We start from the raw sequence: 23,235 nt of genomic DNA, 5'->3' as shown, positions 1-23,235 counted from the left end.
CACCCTTTAACTCCATGTATACAAAACACACAAGATCATTTCCAAAAATATAATTCTAAAAAATAAAATAATCAAAATACTTCTAAGTATTCATAGAGGTAATTTCATCATTTTTATAACTTGAGTTGTTTTTTATATTTTATTTAAGCAAACCTTACTATAGCATGCATATGCTAAAAAATTGAGGTTAATATAATTTATAAAAAATTTATTAGAATTAAAAAACTATTTTTAAATAATGATGAGCTAAGAATGAAATACTGTACAAATTGACTCGTAAATATTTTCAAGTATTTTCCTAAGTAAAATACAAAATAGAAATATAAACTTCCTTGAGCATGACCATTAAAATGAGAATCCATTATTAGATTTTTTTTTTTTTTAGGATTCCGTTACTAAAAATACCCAACTCAGATAAATAAATAAATAACAATAATAATAATAAAGAAAGAGAGAGAGACCAAAAAATGTTTTCAGTCTTCATCATAGCCCCCATCATAACCGAAAGGTTCAGCATCCATATCATGCGCCTCTTCAACTTCCGCGGTTCCTTGACCACCCATCAATAATTCATCATATATACTCGAAGGCTGCATGCCGTCTTGCTCTTCTAATTTATTTTCTACAACTATCATGGTCTTCAAATTTTCCTCGGTGAAAAACTCTGAATAAGGCTTTGAAACCTGCAAAAAGTTCCTCAAGATCACCACAAAGATAAACAATGGACTAGGCATGTTAACTTCCACTAATTGGGAGATAAAAAATATAATGTTATACTTTATCGACCTTATCTCAAATTTAATTTGATTATTTTTTTCTTTTGCTTAGATTGCTTATGGGTCTGGCTTGATTATGAGGTTGTGCTCGGCTTGTTTATGGCTTCATTTGGCTCTTTTATGAGCTTGTTGAAGTAACGAGCCAGGCCAAACCAAGTCTTCTACCTATGCGAACTGAGCTTGAACAATGCCCAAACTTTGGATCACTAACAATCGTAAAAAGGACTGGCAAGAGTCTCCATCTACGGTCCACTTAATCAGTTTTCAAGGAGATTAGAAATAGAGGTCGGCATATGCCAATATCCACTGGAAGTCAGCTAAGGGGGATCGTTATATTTTGTGCAGTTAAAGATAAAAAACTTATCATATGTCAATATTCCTGCTGCAATATTGTTGAAGGCCAAAGAGGATAAATTTCTAGCGATATCACCAGGAACTGTGCTAGATCAGATACAGATTTGTAGTAAAATAGGTGAAAATAGTCATGGTAAAGAAGCATGTTGAGCAGTTTTTACCAGGTTAAGAATAATAATGAAGGTTGGACTAGTCCTTAACTAACCGAGATCATAAGCATCAGTATAAAGAAGACAAGCTCTGGACGTCTGCTCCTGTAACAATTGACGCAAGAAGAATGTTCAACTTACAGGGACGGTGACACATCAGCATGAAGGTGGCCACATCAAGTGCTGAATGATTCAATTACAAGGCCCGGTTCCTCCACATCAGATGGTCGCAAAGACGTTAATCTAACGGCTCATTAAAAATTTATTAAATTATAAAACTGATTCAACGGGGCAATCTTCAGTTACCAATTCTTATCAATCAGTTTCTAAGAATGCTCCTCAATCTTTGAAGAATTTAAGTCTTTTGCAAGGTGAGGTTAAGGTCTCCAAGGTGCACATGGAGAAAGGTTGTTTGTCTGAGGGATTAATGGAGGTCACTTCGTTCAACGAGCTGATGTTTGCCAGTACATTAGGGCACCCATGACAACAAGATATCTTGGAATATGTATATGAATTGTACAGCGATTATACATGCTTGCCTTGTAGATTGCATGGATGAAGAGGATATTGGTAATTTCAGAAGTTTGGAAAGCTGTGAAAAGGCGGAGCCAATGACATCTTTCATATTCCTCTTGGAAGAGGTAAGGATTTGATATATAAGCAGCTGACCTCTACGTGTTTTAATTCCCTCTGTTTATCTTTGACTTCTCAAGAGCCATTGCTTTGTAGAGCTTTTGCCTCTGACTGTTCTTGTGATTTTGTAGGTAGAATCCCAGTGAACTTCCTGTTCTTCTGCACCGCGACAAGGAAGAAAGACACTTCCCCAAAAATCAGAGCACCGCTAGAAGAGCAAGGATTGCCTGTTATAGTCCTTGACAACGAAGTTGTAGAAATGGCAACTACCTTAACAACGCCATGGCTCTGGTAGCCCCAGCTGGTCTTTTATGGCAACCACCAGAGGGATCAGTTTGGGAGGTAGGATGGAGTGCTACTGTTGCTGAAGAGATGGGGGATTTGGGCGATCCCCAGTTTTAGCTCCTTTGAATGCTAATCCCCTGATAAATGGAAGTAATGGGGAGCTTGCTTTGATTCACTATTATGGAGTTGGACATCATGTATCTGAAGTGGACGAGTAGGGTGACAGTGGTGATACCATTAATTAACAGATTGATCCTGTGGAAGAATATGGAGAGGTGCTCGATATCATGGGTGTAGGGCTAGATGAACCTTCGATCAATGTGGTGCTAGCCATCAAGAAAAAACATCAAGAAGAAGGGTAGTAAAAGAAGGGGAATGGGGATTAGACAATGAATGCAAAGGCTAAGAGCATGAAGTTCCGAAAAAACGAGTAAGAGGATTAAGATTGCTAAGAAGCATTGTGATGGAAATTAGTCATGACCAAGGTTTAAACAATTGGTGACCCGATCCGGATCGGGTATCAATTGGGCCATTCCGGATCTGGCCATAAAATGGGATCCGGTTGTTTTTTTTTTCCAGAAATCGTTTGATGACATCACGAACCGGTATCGTGATGTCACCAATTGGACACATCATTGATCATGACATCACAAACTGATTCTAGCATCACATTTTCCACCTTTTGACTTAGACTTTTTTTTAGTTAAAAAACCACGTGCTGTGTAGCACCACCAATTTTGCTCCAAGACATCCGTATTGACACACGTGGCTTACGTCCAGCTAAAGCTGGACACAACTTACCTCTCGCGTGATGTTTTTTACTTGCACCATTGGGTTATGACATTTTATACCAAGTCTCATGCCTACAAATCTTCGATGTGGGATAATGTTTCCTTATCCCTTTCTCCCGAATAGTAAAACCCGACTATTTCTCCTCCATTATGCTTGAGTTTTCCATTGAAAGCGTCAGTACTATTCTAATTTGCCTATCTCTTTCTCCAGTATAAATTGTCCCACATCATTCAATAAATTGAGAATCTAAAATTAGAAACACTTGTTGCAGTAAATAAACTCCAACGCCTAAATTATAAGGTAAGTAATACTAGCTCATAGGGATATTTAAAAACTAAAAATAATACTAGTTTATGGTATATTTAAAAAGTAAAAAATAATACTAGTTTATTGGATATTTTAAAAGAAAAAAAATAATAGCTCATGGGATATTTAAAAAATAATAATATTAGTTCATGGGGCACCTTTAATTCATACACCCACTTCAGAATTTATTATCAAGTTGCTTTATCCATTATTCCACATTGTAAATATAAATTTATTTATTTTAATTTTATTAAAATATGATAGCAAATTCATGTTTCTAAATTCTATATTTTTATCCATACTACTTATTACGTATTAGATTTAATTATTTTGAGGCTCATACTTTTGTTTTCTTTCTATTAATCAAAAGGTCCAAAGCTATTATACACTTCCTTTTTTTTTTCACTCTAAATTTGAGTCAGAGGGATTCATTTTATTGCAATGAGTTGCATTCCATATTTTATTCGAATATAAAATAAATATAATGGATAACATACACTACGAAACTATAATGCAATCCCATTATTTTTCTAAAACCTAAAAAAAACTAGATTTTAAAAAAATTGTAATGGTCTTTTAAAAAATTCTTAATATTGTTATTTTCTTTTTTTATGGGAAAAATATGATTTGAAGATTTTTCTAATGTCATAACATTGAAATTAATGTCAATGATATGAATGAATGGTTAGCACAACAAACATCTAGACAAGAAAATGATGTCTCAAACTCTCTATATTCACCTATTTTTACAAAGTAACAGAAGTACATAATGCAACACTCCTAATTTTTTTTAGAAACTAAAAGAACACTACTTTTAGAAATTTATAGTGATTTTTTGAAAAACTTTTGGGACAAAAATTGCCGATTCCTCCGATTCTCCAATCCGATCCACCAATTCTCTAATCCAACATAGGTATGGGTGTGACCGATTCGAGTCACCGATCTGTTTTTTCAAACACTGGTCATGACAATTTCTGATGGTAATGGATTATCTGAAACCACTACTTCCATGCCTGCAGGTCAAGTGGTTACTGCCATGCAAGGGGAGTCGTTTAAATGGATATGAAGATTCAAGATTCTATGCTGGAATTTTAAGGGTTTGGGCGAAGGCAGAAGGAAAAAAAAAAGTTTTGTTTGTAAGAAAGAGAAACCGGTGGTTGTCATGCTTCAAGAAACCAAACTTCCAGCCCCGAACTTACAGTGTTCAAGGTCTGTTTGGGGAAGAGGATTGGTACAGTTCTTTGGTAAAGACGCAGATGGTCTATCGGGTGGTTTATGGTCTATGGGATCCAACTCTCCTGAAAAGAAGTAGATTTTGGTTATTGTGACAGATTTGTTGATGCTGTTTTTGAAGGTCCTCAAACTGGTTTTAAGTGGCTGTTGGTTAATGTGGGGGGCGCTCATTTACCTTCTTTAAGGAGTTTTCTGATGGAACCACCTAATGTAATGAGTGGATAGATTACCTTGTGTTGATGGGGATTATAACATCACTAGTTGGCCAGAAAAAGCAAATAATATGCATAGATTGAATAGTTGCAGGAGATCCTTCAATGATTTTGAACCATGAGACTAGTCTAACAATAGCACCCAGCATCTGTTAATGTTGAAACTTGACAGATTTCTGATTTCCCGTTCTTGGAAATTTTCATTTTCTTTGGTTTTTACTAAAAGCTCTACCAAAAAGTCTTCAGATCATATACCAATTGTATTTTTTTTGAAATATATCATGTACCAATTGTATTACGAACTCAAAATGCTCAATTTGGACCTCAGCCTTTCATATTTGAGATATGTCATCTGGAGGAAAGACAGGTGGCTGAGATAATTAAATATACAGTTCTAATACCGTTAATAACGGGAGGTATGGTTTTAGGATTTCAAAGATGTTACTTTATTTGAAGCAAAAGTTGGTTGAGAGGAAGAGAGAGATTCACTTTAATGTGAGGAACAGAATTGAATTTACTTCTCAGGAGAAGCCAGGAGCTGGATGAAATATAACAAGATGTAATGCTCAATGAACAACAATCTATAGAGAGGATGGAGAATTATAATGCTTTACATAGTGCCTGAGTGGAGATGTTAGAATCAAATGTTTGAAGGATTTGAACACAAATTTATTCCACTCTATTGCTAATGTTATGCAAGTTTTTGCTGTAGAGGATGGTGATGTGGAAGGTTTGGAGAAAGCTTTCATTGATTTCTTTAAAGAAGCCTTCACTGCTGAATCAAGACTGAAAACAAACCTGTAAAAAGTTCCTCTTAAGGTCCTTCCTCAAGAAATAGCTAGAGATCTTGAACATTTTTTTAGTGAGGGATGCAGTTTTTAGCCTTGCAGGTGACCATGCTCCAGGACCTGATGGATGTCCATTGATATTCTTGGAAAGATTTCGGTGTGTTGGTAAATAAGATATCATTTTAATGGTGGAGGAATTTTTATGTAAGATGAGTGCATTAACTCTACATACATTGCTTTAATCCAAAAAAAAAAAAAACTGTGATTGTAAGCCTTAACGATAGCTACCCTATTACTTTGCCAGACAGCCTATACAGAATCATATCCAAGATAGTAGCAGATGGTTAAGGGATGTTCCTCCTTTAGTCATCTCAGGGTAGCAATCAACATTTATTTATGGTAGATTGATCACCGATGGCATTCTCATTGCTCAAGAATGTATTTAGCTAAATGACCAGGTTTATTTTGAAAACTAGATCTGGAAAAGGCATATAATGAGGTAGATTAAGATGTTCTTTATATCACATACCTTATGGGGTGGGCAAAAATGGCACGGATGGATTGGGATGCCTTTCTAGTATGCACTTCTCTATCCTAATAAATGCCACACCAAAAGGTTTCTTTAAGGCTAATAGGGTAATTAGACAAGGAGATCCTCTCTCTGCTTTTCTGTTTACTATGGTGGCTGAAGCTTTTAGAATCATTCTTAAAGACATGGAATTGGTGCATTTTGTTTTTGGGGTTTAGGGTGTCTAGAGAACGTCCCCATTTATTATGTCTCTTCTTATAATGCTTAATGCTATACTAAGGAGATTAGAGACTTTGATAATATTCTTATAAGGTGGACACGAGGAGAGGCGAAATTTTCATTTAGTAGGATGAGATGAAGTTTGTACTCCAAAGAAGAAAGGGAGATTGGGTATAAAAAAGTTGATGATAATGAATAAAACATTGTAGACTAAATGGTGGTGGAGAAGTACACATGATGAAAATCAGTGGTGGAGACGGGTATTCATTATTGCAAAGCCTTCCTTGAAAGAACTATCAGTACTATAATTGGAGGACACGGTTTTGGTGTGTCGGCTGACTCACCTATTACTATGTGGTACCTTGTCTATCTAAGCCTATCTCTAAGATAGATGACAAAAAATGTTACATCCACTAAAGTTAAAGATGGATGGTGAAGAAAGGAATTCAAAAAATAGCATTTGGAGTTTTTTTTGTCACGGTTGAGATTATTGAACTCTAAAATTTTGGATTAAAAATACATCTTTGAGATATACTTTGTAGGGAGACTGCACAAAAATAGTGTGAGTCGGCCGACTCACCAAAAACTTTTCCATTATTGGAAATGGGGACAGAACATTGTTTTGGTAGCACAAATGGTTAGGTGCAGTTCTTTTGTAGTTTCAATTCCCAGACCTGTTTTGAAGGGTTGACCATCAATTTCTAAAGATCAATGAGGGGTTTCCGGAGAAGGGAACCAAAGAATTTGGAACATCAGATGTTGATATGATAGAGTTCCAAATGAAGCCATATCTCAATTGGTTGTGTCAATGCAAGAACTAAAGCACTTTTAGCCTGGGAAGGGAGAAAAGAAAGGTATGTTTACTATAAAATCTCTAATTTGAGGTTGTTCCATGATAGGAATAGATGGTCTCTGCCAAAGATTGCGAAAATGTTTGGAAATGGCTGATACCACACAAAATTCACGCATTCATGTCGATTGTTTCCCTTGACAAGAATCTTATGCTTCTTCTTAGGATAAGGGCACAAGATCTTGTGAATGTTTTGTAAAAGGGATGAGTCTGGGGACCATCTATTTCTGATGTTTGTATGAGATTTGGATCTGGGCATTTCGGAAGGGGGCAGTCCAGCTGCTGTTTGCTTTACAGAGATGCTACTGATGTTATTGACCACCTAAGTATTCCTAATCTCCTGAAAGTTGGTAAGTTGATTTGGAAGGCTTTCAAGGAAGCTATTTTGTGGGAGATGTTGAAATACAAGAATAGATGAGTAATTCATGGTGTGGTTGTACAAGTAAAAAGAGTTAAAAGCAGGGTTTTGGATTCTTTGAGTAAGAAGAGTGACAAAAGAGTGTAGTGCTTGTCAACAAGTAGATTTCCTAAATAATCTAGAAGGTGAAGCTGGGAGTGTGTAAAATGAGAGTAGCCACCGCCTTTTGGTGCTATTAAACTAAAGATGATGGGAGCTCCTTTGGTAAACCCAGAATAGCAGGTATTGGAGGTTTGATTACAGGTCATGGGGGGAACATTTTAGTCACATATTCAGGTCCTAGCAGTTTGGCTACAGTCAATGAAGATGAAATGAAAGCGCTGTTGCAGGCCTTGAAGACTATGCAATCAGAGTTTTAGGAAGTGTGGTTATTGTTGAGAGTGATTCCTTAAATTCTATCAAGTGCTGAAAGAAAGAACAATGAGCTCCATGGCACTTGAGATATCCTTGGGTTGAAATTCTTGACATTTGCAGGCTGATGGTTTCATTCGAACATGTCTACAGAGAAATAAATGAGGCAGATAAAATGGTAAAGGAAGCATGTTCTAGTGGAACATTGTCCATTGACAGTTTTTCAGTCTTATTTTTCTTCTTGTTGCTTTCTCTGACATGTGCATTGTTCTCATTTTCTAATAAAAGTTCAGTAATTTGATTTTAAAAAAGAAAAAGCATCAATATTTAGTTCATTTCTTTTCATTAATATCAGAACTTTGACAAGTCAATGTCCAACAAAGATGACCAGAAATTGGTCATGGTTTTGATCTAAAGCAAGGTAAAATGTGCCACTGCGATTACAACCAAGAAATATGAATGCAGGCAAGTAGGCCCATCTGTTCTGATGAAGGACATTAACTAAGTATAGCTAGGGGTAACTACATGAAAATGGAAGGGAAAATTACAAAAATCCCACAAAATGAGACTTTCTAGACAACCCCCCCCCCCCAACGAAGTTTTTCTTTTTAGAAACTCTTTCTCCAAATTTAACTTTCATAGCAAATAACCCCCCAAGTCAAAAAGTCATATTTTTTTGACGAAAATGCCCATACCTGTACAGCCAGACATTGATGTGGAATCGCTCACTACCAAAGTGCCTGACCCTATGCAACAACTGCCTGACCCCCTAACAATCCGGAGCCAAAGTGCCAAACCGCACTTATATTGTGCCCGACCACATGCTTTCCAGAAGTTCAAAGTGCCGGACCGCCCCTATTTTGTGCCGAACCGCATGCTTTCCAGAAGCCCAAAGTGCCGAACGGCCCCTATTTTGTGTTGCATGCATTCTAGAAGCCCAAAGTTCTGGACCGACCCTATTTTGTGTCGGACCGCATGCTTTCTAGAAGCCCAAAGTGCCTGACCGCCCCTATTTTGTGCTGGACCGCATGCTTTCAAGAAGCCCAAAGTGCCGAACCTCCCCTATTTTGTGCCGGATCCACACTTTCCAGAAGCCCAAAGTGCCAGACTGCCCCTATTTTGTGCTGGACCCACATTTTCTAGAAGCCCAAAGTGCCGGACCACCCTTATTTTGTGCCGGACCGCATGCTTTCCACGTTAATATCTAACTGTACGGGTATGGGCATTTTCGTAAACAAATATGACTTTCGACTTGGGGATTTGCTCGGAAAGTGAAAATTGGGGTAAAAGTTGCTAAAAAAACTTTGATTGGGGGGAAGTTGTCTAGAAAGAGTCTGATTTTGAGGGTTTTTGTAATTTTTTCAAAATGGAAACTGTCGAACTCATCATCATCATCTTCAGCTTAAATTCATAATAACAAACAAAAAACAATATCAAAAGTCACTACCACTACAAATTACTCATGACATTTGCTTTTTGGTTAGAAAAGGGGAAGAGAATTCACCAATGTATTCTTATTATATGCTTTAAGTACGTGTACACTAAAATCACATAATGAATGCCAACAACACCAATGTATTCTTATCATTTGCTTTAAGTATGTGTACACTAAAATTACATAATGAATGCCAACAATGGAAATGGAGCAAACCTTAATATATACCATCTTCAGATAAAACTTAAAACTGTCAAACAGTTGAATATCATTATCATTTTTTATTCTTAAGTAGTCATGCCCAATTCCTGAATCTCATGCATCCCCTTGCACATTGTGCCTCCTATTTTTTTTTGGTGCTCTCTTGCTGTTTATTTAACATAAATAGGACTTCTCAGGTTGGACAATTCCTACTAATTATTTGTTTCACATAATTTCCTATGCATAGAATAGTTATAGAGTATTAATAAAAAAAGATGTTCTAATGTCCATAGCTCAAGCGCTTGAAATCTAAGTCTAATGATGGATACTTTATACACTATAATCCACTTTATACAACATAGATATATTTGCAGTTCATAGTACACAACACAAAAATCACATTCATACAGAAATTAGACAAAGTTCAGCACCCCTATGACAATTACAGTACATACCTGAAACAAGCGTTCTCGGTCTTTCGCACTGATTATAAGGTTTCTCCAATGTTCATCCTGTATCAAAGCTGAAGCAGAACCCACCACCTAAGTGCATATGGAATCTTTATTATTAAACTGACAAATACGAGAAGGAAAAGCCAATGATGTAAAAACCAAATTAGAACTTGGACAAGAGAACGGATTGGTTCTTTCAATCCAGGGTTTGAATGGTAAAATAAATTAAGGAAAAACAAAGAAAAATTATAAGAACAAACTGGTTCGACCCAGTTTGACATGGTTAAACAAGGCACAGGGGTGTACAGATTTCAGGAAAAAAAATCAGTTCTCTTTAACCACTCCGGTTTTGCGCCGAAATCCTAGTCCAAACACTTTTGACTGGGTGATACCGTCAGCTTTCAGAACAACAGGCTCGATTTAAAGTGATGGTAATAGTAAAATATTACAATATGAGCTAACCAGGATTGATGATCTTGCTCTTGTAATTCCAACATTCATACGACGGTAATCAGCAACAAATCCGATGCCTTTTTCAACATTTGACCGAACACAAGAAAAAATTACAACATCCTTTTCTCGTCCCTGTAAAGGAGAAAAGAAATTGGTCTCCCATAACTGTAGAATAAAAATGGTTCAGTGTTGGGACCCAGAGATAAGGATATGTCACCTGAAATCCATCAATAGTGTTTATATCAACTAATTGATCTGATTGTGACCCAAAGGTCTCTCGAAAACGTTCACGGAGAAGTTTCACTTGATGTCGATAAGGAGATATAACAGCCATCTGGGAACTTGATTTAAGCACAGAATATCTGCTCACTAATTCATGATACAAGAGGAGTATGAACTCAACTTCATCTACATTTATCCGGGAACCACTTCCTAAAGGTTGGGATTCAACTCCATCTATATGAAAGAAACTGAATGGTCCAAAGCAAAAGTAGTCATGCCACTTGCGTGTTGTCCGTTCCTCCATATCAGGTCCATCATCCAACTCTTGAGAGTAAAACTCTTTTGAAGGAAAATTCCTTATCTGCAAAGGAGGAGTTCATAAAAGGAGGGCTATGCTATACTCCAACAGTTTATGGAGAAAACATATTCCATCGGGTCACCATTGTCCTTTGAAATGATCGATGGTGACGGAGATGGAAGGGCCCACCATTGGGGTAATGTCCTTCCACCTGGTCTTCATCACTGCTCACCATTCCAATGGATTTTGATGAGCAAGTGGACAATGCTTTCTCCACAGTACATTGGATTATAATATACATATCCCAGAACAAAGTTGAATGTCAAGCAATAATGAATGTAGAATTATCATTAAAAAAGGCACATGCATTAGCAAGTCTAGAAAGAAAAATCCATTTCAACCCTCGGATGCATGAATCTCAAGCAAGTAACGAATTTAGAATCTTAAAAAGACAAGTGCATGTGTAAGTCTAGAAACAGAAAGCTGTTTCAACCTCAGGATGCATACGGTACTGGGTTTTCAGCATATGAACAGGATAGCCAGCTTTCTGAAATCTTTCAAACAAGCTCATGTCATACCTGATGAATGAGAAACATGATAAAATGTCAAGGGCAAGGCTAAATTAATACATGTCCGAGAAGGCATAAATGCTTACCCATGTTTCTTAGCTGTTGTGGATATTACTGTAGCTGGCAATTGGATTGGATCGCCAACCTAAATTTCAACATCATGAGAATAAGTACATGCCTTAACTGGAAAGAATACTATTAATTTAACCATATAATATTGACAAATGAAAGATGGGAATCAGAGACCGGCGAATACGTTTCAGAGCACATGTAGAGTTAAATCGAAAGCACTAGTGTATAGCCCGTGCATTGCAAGGGGGGAGAGAGAGAGCACTAGTGTATTGGAAGGGATTTTTTTTCCGGGGGAGTAATGAGAGAGAGGATCCCTTTCTTTCTGGAGTCTTGGATTAGATTTAAGTGGTCGATAGATAATTTGATAAACCTGGATGGGGATTTAAGTTGGAGAGAATCCCTTTTTTATGGAATTGGCTTTACATGGAGAGATCAAAGGTGCGTAGTGTATGTGGAAAATTGTGAGTTCTTCAAAATAAAAAAAATTTTAAGGCCCCTGATTGTTTTGTGCAATGGAGAAATGCACAAATTATGACATTTAGAAGATAGAACAGATTTGTCACCCAAAGTATAAGATGAAGTTTTCCATATGCTTGTTGATCAAATGCATGTGTGACCAGAAACTGATACTGACAATATTGCTTGTCATTTTTCCATTATATATAGCATACACTATATTCTGCTACAACTTTGCATTTCTTTTAGCACCTTTACCCATAGTTACACAGATTGCCTTGCCTAGGGGCAGGGCCTGCTCTAGGAACATGGTTCCATGAGCTGATCCTCCTTGGGAGCTTGTTCCTGATTATATGGGTATCCAGATCCCATTTAACAATGGTTCGTGATCTATAGTCATTAGATAGATGACTAATTCTTTTGGATGATTGATATATGATTAGATAAATTGTCAACTATAAAGATGAATATAGCCACCTGTTATACTATAATAGTGTGTATGTGCACATCCGCATGTGTGTTGATTCAGAGATAGATCTCAAGGTTTTATGAACACCATAAAAAGGCTATGGTGGTGTAAGGATAAATTCAGTTCCCTTTCCTGTCATGGCCCTACAATCTTTTCTTTTCTAGGACTCTCACTATGAAATTCCCATTGGAATGTGTACACAATATATTAAAGAATGAATCATTTTGTTTTTTAAATTTTTACAATTTCATCCTATTTACTATACAATTCCTAATATGTATATTCTACAGGTACATCAGTCAAACGATTTCATGCACTCTTGAGTCTTGAGATAGGGAACTTTAGGCAGAGGACAACCCCATGCCGCAACTTCTGTTCCCACAACTATGTCTTTACCTAAAGTCCACGAGAATGATTCAACACATGAATCTAGGAGTACCATATAATTATGTGGTTAAATATTTATCACACAAAATATATCAGAAGTTCAAACCAAAACATCACAAAAGACTAGTGAAAAAAACGTACAAGAAAAACTTGTTTGCACCCATGTGCCAATGGAACGAGGGTAGCTGGTTCCACCTGAATTAGTCACATATCAATGTAAGAACCTCCAAAACAAACCAATAACTAAGCATGAAGCACAAGAAAATATGACAAGATAGATGCATTAATGTTCATAGTGAAATACAATGGTGGGAGATTAGGAGCCACTCGTTATTTATGCCTTCACACACACAAAAAAGAAGTAAGAAAAACAAAAGAATGATGATTTCCCTTTCTATGAAGGTGATAAGGAAAATGTAAAAATCTTGCACAAACAGAACATTCCAAGTTGATCTGAAAAGTTGCAAAAAAGGATCATACAGATAATATATTTTGAATGCAAATATGGTTTACTGATAGAATTTTCCGAAACATAACCCAGAAGGGAGACCAAAATATCCCTTGCACTTATATTACTATCCCTCATCTAGCAACACAGCCATCTGCTTCCGAGTTACACAGTCAAATAATATGAGATGGTTAAAAATGCTAAATTAGTTCTGGTCCCCTATAATGTTGAACGAACTTCTGAGGGAAGAATACAATAAACCAAATTCAAGCAATAAACCTTAGAAACAACGAAGCACAAACCAGAAATGGACAGAGAAAACACAAGGATCATAAACCTTAGAGACCACAGAACACAAACCAGAAAAGGGGAGAGGAAACACAAGGGATACAAAGTGAGAATCATACCCTAGAAGATGGAAGCAAGAAATCAACCACAAATATTACCCCATAGCACCACATAAAGAAACTCGTGCTCTTCACTTGCAGACCACGATCCTGCAGTGCTCTAAGCATGATAGAACACACCCCAATTCTCCTTGGCTGTACCACCTTTCTCTACTTTTAGATGACTGAGGGGATATGACCAAATGTCACCTAATGCTAGGGTAAGACCTCTCACTTTTACTCTCTTTTTGTTCCTCAATTAATATTCCCATACTTAAAAAGAAGCATGCTCTAATAGAGGACTCCACATCTATTCACAGGCTTTTATACAAAGACTGTTGACGTTCGAAAGGGGATCCCATCATTCTCTTTATGAAGCTCCATTTATAACTGTGCATGTTATAGAAGGGCTCTGAGGGGTGAGAACTCTTCCACTTCCTCATAGGGTATCATCCCAGGAAAGAGTGAAAAACACTAGCTTCACTAGCATTTTGCCTACTTGTCCAAGCAGATTGATACATGTCTCATGCGTTAATCATGAAGTGTAGAATATCCATTTTATTTTCTCATAACATGATTTGTGCCAGAATATATCAAAGCAGCTTTCCTAGTCTGCTGGATAAGCTGAGATAAAAACAGGTTGGGTGTTTGACAAGTTGATTTGCCAGAAGCCTCATGGAGTGGTTCATGACCCCCAAACAAAATTTCTAACCTTAAGTGAAAAAAGACACCCTTAAGAATTGGTATGTTTTGACCAAGTCAAAGTGATGTAAGAATGAGGGTTACATGGCTCCTACACGAGTGACATACGAGGTGGATGCAGAAAGAAATGGTTTCGGTACAATAAATAATTCTATTCAAGTTATGAGTAAGAATTCTCGAACTTTTTAGGTTTCTACAACGAAAAGGACAGCAGGGTTCTGGGCCTTATGAAGGTTTTCTTATTGGGTTACAACAGGTCAATTCAATGTCCACATGAAGTAGAACTACAATTAGGATTGGTTTGATTGAGTTAGGAAAAGGTTTATGATAGGTTTAAGGGTTTCTGAAGGGCTTACTGGAATTTAGCAGGTCCAGTTGGATAGGAGGATGATGACATGGATTTGAGGGTTGAATAGGGTAAATTTAGGGTTTAAACTTAAGTTTGAAGGCTACAAAGAGTAGGTATATGGTTAAGGTAGCTTTTTGAGCTAGTATACTTTGGAGAGGTATGGCTAGGGTTGAGGAAGGGTTTGAATGAGGAAGGAATTTGGTTGTGGAGAATCTAAGATGGGATGTGCCACTACCACATAAGGAAAACAGACCCGAGTACATGTGGGGAGAATCTCCACTCCAAAAGCTAGGGTTCCAGGAATATCTTCAACCAAATTAGAGGGGTTCTAACCCTTGGGCAGACTCTCAAATCTCTGCTAGAATTGTAGATTCTTTCTACAAAGAAGTTAAGGAATCTCTCCTCTAAAAGTAGAAACTCATAACAATTGAAAACTCAAAATTTAATTAACAAGACCTGATTCTTTTGCCAATGACCTCCAAATCTATTTAAAGCAGTTTCCAAAGCCTAATCTGGGCATACTTGAACTCCAGAGGGAAAAAGAAAAAAAAACTCCTAATCTAACTACAGATAATTCTGAGGGTTCTACTTATAGGAAAGAAGTATTAGGGTCAGTTTGGATGTACTGAATTTTGAGATTTTTTTGGATTTGACGGGAAAACATTGAGATCGAGAGGGTAGCAGTTTGGTAACATCATATTTCTGTCTCATCCAAAAATCTTTCACTTTAGCACCAATCCCCCATACAAAAGAATATGAGGATTCAAATTTTTTAGAACGAAATATTTTTCGCTTCACATTGTGAGGGCCTCACCCCAAGTTCCTCTAACTCAGCATGTCCATCCAACCTCTCTCCAACTCTACTCTCTCTCTCTCACACACACACACACAGAGGCCCCCTTTCAGCCAGCAACTCATCAGGTTCTCTCTCTCTCATCAGCCTACAACTCATCAGGTTCTCTCTCTCATTAAGTTTCTCTCTCATCAGCCTGCAACTCATCAAGTTCCCTCTCTCTCTCTCTCTAAACTTGTATTTGATTGACTTCCGAAGGAGGTTCCTCTTCTTTTTGTTATCGTTAAATAGAGTTTCCAATCAAGAGCCCATGTGCTCAGCGAACACTGACATTGATCTTCCTCTCACAATCTCACAGGGTTAGAACCTCCAAACCTTGAGATATTTATTTTTGCTACTATTTGTGTATTTGTTATATATATGTTGTTCTTTTCTTTCTTTATTTTGTGCTTGTCAGAGAAGGGAGAGAGAGATAAATAAAGAGGGAGAGTGACATGAGAGTCTCAAATGAGTCTCGCATACCTCTCACACCAATTTTACATAAATAAAAAATAGTGAAAGGGTAAAACTCCCCATATAAACCGAAATAGGACATATAGGTCCCATTGACTTCAAAGTAAACAAGAAAAAAGAATTAGAAAAATGACTTTTAACACTCCCCCTCAAGCTGGAGCATAGATACCAACTATGCCCAACTTGGAACAAATTGTTTAAAACAGATTATGACCAAGAGCTTTGGTCCAGAGGTCTGCCAACTGATCCTTAAATTTCACATATGGAGTAGACATTTGCTTACTAGTGAGTTTCTCTCGAATAAAATGACAATCTATTTCGATATGTTTAGTTCTCTCATGAAACATTGGATTGCTGGCTATACAAGTTGCATCTTTATTATTACAATATATCTTCATAAGCTCATGAATAGTAAACCCCATCTCTTGCATCTGCCTTTAGTCACATCAATGCACATGTAGTATATGTCATTGCTCTATATTCGGCATTTGCACTTAATCTAGCCACAACATTTTATTTCTTACTTCTCCATGATAAATGCACAATAACCTCCAGAAGACTGCATGTTAGATGGAGAGCACGCCAATCAGCATTTGAGTAAATCCCTAATGGTCAAATGGATATTTGATTTGTAAATCAGACCTCTACCTGGAGCTCCCTTTAGGTAGCTCAAAATTCTATGAAGAGCATGCCATTGAGGATTTCTTGAAGTACATAAACCGACTCGCTACAGTTCTTTCCAATGCTATATCAGGCCTAGTAATGGTCAAATAAATCAACCTGCCTCCCAGTCTATTGTACCTTCTTAGATCCTCAAATAACTCCCCCTTATCAGCCAATAGTCTTGTATTTGAATCCATAGGAGTATTGATTGATTTAGCCCCTATCGCTCTAGTCACAATCAACAAACCAATCACATACTTTCTTTGTGACAAGCTCATGCCATGCTTTGATCTGGTCATTTCAATTTTTAGAAAATACCTTAGCTGGTATAAATCCTTTGCCTGAACATATTGTTTTAGGTGCCTTTTCAAATGACTGATTCCTTCTTGATCATTTCCTATAATACAATATCATCAAAATGTACAACTAAGACAATTATCTTGGAGTCCTGTTTCTAGATAAACACAATATGATTTGCATGGCTATGTCAAAATCCATATGCCACAACAATTACACTAAATTTCTCAAACCATGTATGTGGGGACTGCTTCAGACTGTAAATGGCTTTCTTCAATTTACATACCTTATCTGACTCCCCCTAAGCAACAAACTAGGTGGCCACTCTATGTACGCCTCCTCTTGTTAATCACCATGGAAGAAGGCATTCTTCACATCAAGCTGCCACAGTGGCCAGCCCCTATTTGCTAATACAGATATATCTACTCCAACTAAATTAAGTTTGGCAACATGTGCAAAAGTTTTAGAGTAATCAACAAGCGAATTATGGCCCTTTTCTTTTGGGATTCTTTTGAAATGAATCATGTAATGCCAGATTTGATAGATGTGCTGGTTGCCCAATAGATTTCTACCTCTCTGCCAAATGTAAGCCTTATGTGGAGACTAGCTATGTTAGCAGTGGAGTGGATAATCGAATTGAGTGCAATAGCAGGTCCTTCATGGATAAAAGACATACAATTTGAGTGAGTATAGGAAGGGATATTAGCCGCAAGATGAATAGGCTCAAGGCCAGGTAGTCAGGGTAGCAGGGGGCAACAACATGATGCCTTGAGTTTCATTCCTACCACGAGTAGGGAGCCCCTTCCACGTTCAACTACCCAAAAAAAGGTATTGGCGACAATTCTTTCTTTGGCTAGAACATGAAGGGAGCTTTGTGGGATACTTCAGGGTAGATTTTGAGAACCAGTGGCAAATCATCCCGAGAGGCAATCTAGCAAGCGGGGGTTGGAAAAGTAAATAGCTGCATCCATAGGCAGCATGAAACTTCGATGGGAGATCCAAGACCAACCAAGGACCTGCCACTGGAGGGGTCCTTAGGGCAGGTAACATTAGTGCACATGACCTACTCAAGACCTCTGAACAGGTGCAATTCCAATGAGGCAAACACTAGAGCAAGGGTTGCTGCATTGAAGTGCATTGCTACAAAATGGGAGGATCTAGGGAAAGAGGGAACAGGTCCATGTTTATTCAATGAGTCCGTAGAACAAGGAATGCCCATGAAGACTTCAAGAAGCATTCAAGGTAACTTTTGCCTAAATCAGCAGCTCGGGTTTCTTTATCCCACTTGAGGTGAGAGACAAATAAGATGGTGGATTTCTCAACACGAGGGGGGGGTTCAGATATCAACAGAAGTGAATTTCTTTGAATTTTAGAACAATGTAAGGACCCAAATTACAGGATTTATTTATACCACCTGTACTAAATTTCTTGCAACATACGTTTGCCCATCACCATCGTGTGGCTATAGCCATTTGTTTCAATTCTTTTTATTACAACCTTTCATTTCAATTGATTTGAACATAACTATCTGGAAATAAAGAGTCATTTCTTATCCTATTGGATAAAGAGCCCTGATACAAAAAGATTTAACACTGTCAACTAATCTTAATAAAATTCTCAGTATTATTTTGAATCCCTTAATTTCCAATTTTACAATGAATTTAGATAATACACTATGATAGTTTATTTTCATGTTCTTATTGTGCCCTTTTTACTATTTTAAAAATAATTGCTATCAAACTAAGTATGAAATAAAAATTTATTAATAATTTGATTGGTTGCATGTGCAATACGCAGGCTGTGCAGTAGTACTTGCAAGTCCATTTTAATTCAATGAGATTATGTTAATCATGAAATAAGAAAAAATTCTCAATGAGTATGAATTGTGAACATAGTTTCCTGTCAACCACTGAGATTGAAGGGACTTACAGCTTGAGCAGCTTCATCAATTATGACAACATCAAAACGACGACTCATTCGACTAAAAACATTTGAACCACTAAAGCTAAGAGTGGAAAATACCTGTCAATTCAAAAAGAAACAATAAGGGCATAGAGGAAATAAATCTGCAATGCTTTTTATTTTTTTTAATAGAATGTTGTATGTATACAATGGCTGCTTCGTCAAGAATTGAAGCACGGATTCTGTCCCGCTCAAGTGTTGCAGAACCACCACGCTGGCTGGCAATGGATGATCGATCCATAGTTGCCATTTTTTGTTCCACCTGCAAATAAATAGCATGTCATTTGCAACCAACATATGCCCAAAAAACCAAAGGAAATTATACGAATGCTGTTCCCTCTCACACACATACAAGGTAATCCATAGACACTGCCTGAATTGAGTGGTGGGGCTTAAGACCAATCCGAACAATCTTTGGATTGTAGACATTGTCATTTTCATCACGAAGACCTGACCAATTGCAATATAGTCTGTTAAACTTGGAAAAAGAACACCATTACAACAGAAGCCAAAAGGCAGGAATCTGACTTCCTTACTTATTGCAACCATGAAAGCATTTAAATGAGTGTGAATATATAAAAAAATGCCAATATAAAATTCAAGCATTCCTTCTACATAGGAAATAATAAAGGAAATCTTTCAATTTTTTATTTCTTATTGAAGCCATAATGCAGGTAGGCATGATGGAAATGAACTTGAATCACAATGCTTCAGGGTCAATAGAATCCCAGTTTCACATGAATTAAGGTTTTGCTTATTTCAGATTTTAAGTCAAACCATACAAGAACCAATTTGTGTTTAGAAATCTACCCCAATACATATCAAATGGTAACTTCTCTCCAGCCTGTGACAAACTTTTAGCCTTCTACCCAAGAAGACCAGATAAAAATGACTAACAGCAAAGTTCTTTGAATGCAACTGTATTCTGCATTTCATCTTCTTTCTGACAATCATGTAACACCACGCATAAAGAATTGCAACCCTCGGATGTCTTCTTTCTCTCAGTCTAGACCCTGAGTTAACCTAGAGAAAAGAATTTAACAATGCTCGGTCTCTCACTCTCTCTAGTCTTTAAACCTAATGATTTTTCTCTTCTCAAGACCCAAGGTTCTCCCTTCAAGCTCAATGTCCAACTCTTCCTTGCTTTCATAGAATAAAAAGAATAGCTAAAAAGGTTTCTCCCTGTTTTATTCATAAACCAAAAACCTATTGATGAGGTATCTGTCCCTTTTAAAAAATAATATTTCTCTTTTTTCCTTTCAAAACAAAAAAAAAGGTATGCTTCATCATTGGCACACACACACAAGTGCCTGTATGCAGTTAAACATACATCATCATCACCATCAGCTGATCCTTATATGTTTATATATGTATATATTTATACGAAGGGAAAAGTTTTATATAAGGTTTTAACCTTATACTATAGAAGTAAGGTAAAAAATCTAGTAGAAAAAATAAATTTCAAGTCCTAAAAGTACTGCATCTTGTAATAAGTTATCAGGATTGTCTATTTTCAAGTTTTTCAAGTATTTATAGATCTGCTTGATCTACACTGTTTTTCAAATTTGAAATTTCATAATTAAGCCATCGTAAGGTTTTTGACGCCAAAACTACATTTTTCAGCAAAATTTAGAGGTGCACCCTATCTGTATAGTATAAAGTGGGCACCTTATATAAACCTCACCCTTATACATAAACATGTTTCTTTTCACTTTCTAGAAACTACCTCCTAATTTTTTCCCCTCAATTAATGATACAAATAACAAAGAATTCTTATCCTCAATTAATAATACAAATAACAAAGAACATACACTAGTTATACTCCTGACCGAAGAACAAAAAGAACTTTCATAACCTAATCAGAGAAATCACTGATCAGTATGCACTATCTTAAATGAGAGCAACAAATTTTACAGAGTATGAAAAGATCCTATTTCTATATTTTACAGACTTTTTTCCTTAAAAAGAGAGTTTTCAACGAGATACATGACCTATTGGGACTTTTTTATTTATATGCTGTAAAATACTCTACCCCCTTATAACTTTTGCAATGAAAATAAACTTCTGTTTTTCCAAAACTATCCCCAGCTGGTCTACAAAATTCCTTCCACAAGTTTATTGAGCTCACGATGCATCTCTACATATCTTTTAGCTCCGTCTTTCTTTTTAATCAATAGAACTACATGGGAAAGACAGAGTTTGGAAGGGTGAGATATCGGAGTAAGGAGGAGCCCCAAAGAAAGATGCTAACATGAAGATATTATCACTGAACATCTAGGGTTTCTGGTGAACTAGAAAAAAAGAGGAATATGAGTACATTGCTCATGTTGCAAGTCAAAGTTGGAGGCTGCAACAGGGTGTTGGTGAGGGCATGTTGGAGTTCATTAGAAGTGAATGGGATTTCGTTCCATCTCGAGGGCCACTGGTGATATCTTGACATTATGGTATCCATAAGTTTTGACTACGGAGGATGTTATTCATGGTGATTTCTCTTTATCTGTTAAATTTTGAAGTGTCACAGATGGATTAACCTCGGTTCTCACGTCTGTAACGAATCCAATGATCAGGGCAAGAGAGGTTTTGGTCTGGATTCATCATTTTTGTCCCTCTTCCTGCTTCCTGCCTGGTTCTTTGCCTGATTTTTCCTTTTTCCTCTACTTTTCCTCTCCTCCGCTATTTATCATCCCCCATCCTCTAGTTTGGGCTCAGACATTGGGGAGATTGGTAACGTATTTGTTTGGGGCACAGGTTTAGGGCAATTAGGCTGGTTTGCATTGCGGTAGGGATGATTCAGATATGGCAGGCATTCAGTTTGAGGACTGATAATTTTGGCAGCTGTGACATTCTTGGGTTGCCGGTGTCCGGATCCCCTCATATTCCCTACCTTTTAGGGGTTTGTTGGGTCTATGGGGTTCCGATGTCCATCCCTTGGTTTTAATCCCATGTTGCAAGGACACAACGGCCACAATATTATCCAGTCCTGTGCTCCATATTTGATTGAATTGGTTTGAAACACACCCAACCAGGGTTGTTTAGCATACAGGGGTTCATTTGGTATACTAATTTCAGGTAGCCGGTGGGGATGTGGTCGGTTTCTGTTCCAGTATGGGCCTCCTATAATGTAGGGTTATGTTTGTCGTAGGGGGTTGGCAAGTGTCAAGGAAGAAGAGCCCCCTAAAGAGCTCCATAGAGGCTGTCAATCAGCTACCTCGCCAGGGATGCTTTGGCTAGCTCACCCTAGCCACCAAATCTCACCTCATTGAAAAAAGAATCCAGATCTCACCCAAAGGAATTGATTTTGTTAAATAGATCCAGTATATTTAAACATGCTAACAAATAACTGTACAACCATATCATATCAAGTATTCTGGTATATGGACAAGAGATTTTTTTTTTAATTCCAAAAAATAAGGGATATTAACAAATATTGCACATATTTTTTTTAAAAGAATATCTCAACACGGATTTGCCCCATTTTCAAATCATAAACTTGAGGACCCCCATAATATCATGCAAGAATTCTATCTCACACATGAATTCAAAATTCAATTTCAACATAACAAAACAAACAATATTAAATAGACCTCAAAAAACGAGCAATATTAAATTACAGGGTATCAGGAATTTGAAATTCATCTCTCTATGTAACGCAATAAACAATGTCAACTATAAAAAGAGACTAGAAACCAAAAAGTAATGGGTTTGGAAAATTTGTATATATTGCCTGTATTTAGTAGACGCAAAACTATCTCATCCAAGGCAGAATTTGAAGGTGCACAAACCAGCACATGCACTCGATACTTGCGATTTGACGCAACAACTTCAGGTTTCTACAACAAGAAACAAGATATCAAAATACAAAGTTAAGAACAAAATAAATAATGGTACTATAATGCTGCATGAGTTTATAACATAGCTTACCAATTCATTTCCAGTGGTTGGGAAAAAGCCATCATCACCATCCACGGGCATTATCAAATCTCTTGGATTAGATCCACTTAACCAAGGTGAAGCCTTCATCCAATGAGTTGATCTAAAAATTTCCAAGAGCAACATGCAATTACAACATCATCTGGGCATGTTCTCACTTGCAAACCCAAATTCAGGAAGCCCAAATGACTTAACAAGGATGTTGTAGAAACCAAATATAAAGCAAATATATTATAGCAGTTTCCAATAAAATTCGGAAACATACATGAATATACATACAGTT

At 37.0% G+C, this 23,235-nt stretch overlaps 1 protein-coding gene across 4 annotated transcripts in view; it reads right to left on the bottom strand.

Moving 5' to 3' along the window:
• Nucleotides 1-317: 317 nt before the first annotated feature.
• Nucleotides 318-23,235, bottom strand: part of MAA3 (P-loop containing nucleoside triphosphate hydrolases superfamily protein) — a 30,538-nt gene continuing 7,620 nt past the window's right edge. For 2 of the 4 annotated variants that reach the window (XM_020668943.2, XM_088851446.1), the window contains exons 9-20: nucleotides 22,944-23,055; nucleotides 22,747-22,852; nucleotides 19,375-19,472; nucleotides 19,171-19,284; nucleotides 18,990-19,082; nucleotides 13,051-13,104; nucleotides 11,612-11,670; nucleotides 11,450-11,534; nucleotides 10,654-11,019; nucleotides 10,446-10,568; nucleotides 9,987-10,073; nucleotides 318-683 (exon numbers count right to left, since the gene is read on the bottom strand). In XM_020668943.2, coding sequence (XP_020524602.1) covers nucleotides 474-683; nucleotides 9,987-10,073; nucleotides 10,446-10,568; nucleotides 10,654-11,019; nucleotides 11,450-11,534; nucleotides 11,612-11,670; nucleotides 13,051-13,104; nucleotides 18,990-19,082; nucleotides 19,171-19,284; nucleotides 19,375-19,472; nucleotides 22,747-22,852; nucleotides 22,944-23,055 — 1,507 coding nt within the window. In that variant the 3' untranslated portion in view covers nucleotides 318-473. Of the gene's footprint in view, nucleotides 684-9,986; nucleotides 10,074-10,445; nucleotides 10,569-10,653; nucleotides 11,020-11,449; nucleotides 11,535-11,611; nucleotides 11,671-13,050; nucleotides 13,105-18,989; nucleotides 19,285-19,374; nucleotides 19,473-22,746; nucleotides 22,853-22,943; nucleotides 23,056-23,235 lie in introns of all 4 variants that reach the window. The other 2 variants (XR_016043996.1, XM_020668944.2) reach the window with 2 other exon arrangements.

Source organism: Amborella trichopoda, chromosome 11 (genome assembly GCF_054954075.1).
Source record: "Amborella trichopoda isolate Santa Cruz 75 chromosome 11, AtrichopodaSantaCruz75HAP2 v2.0, whole genome shotgun sequence".
In the NCBI taxonomy this organism is placed as follows: domain Eukaryota; kingdom Viridiplantae; phylum Streptophyta; class Magnoliopsida; order Amborellales; family Amborellaceae; genus Amborella; species Amborella trichopoda.
Note: the sequence above shows the minus strand (reverse complement) of the source record. Positions and strands in the feature narration are given on the sequence as shown.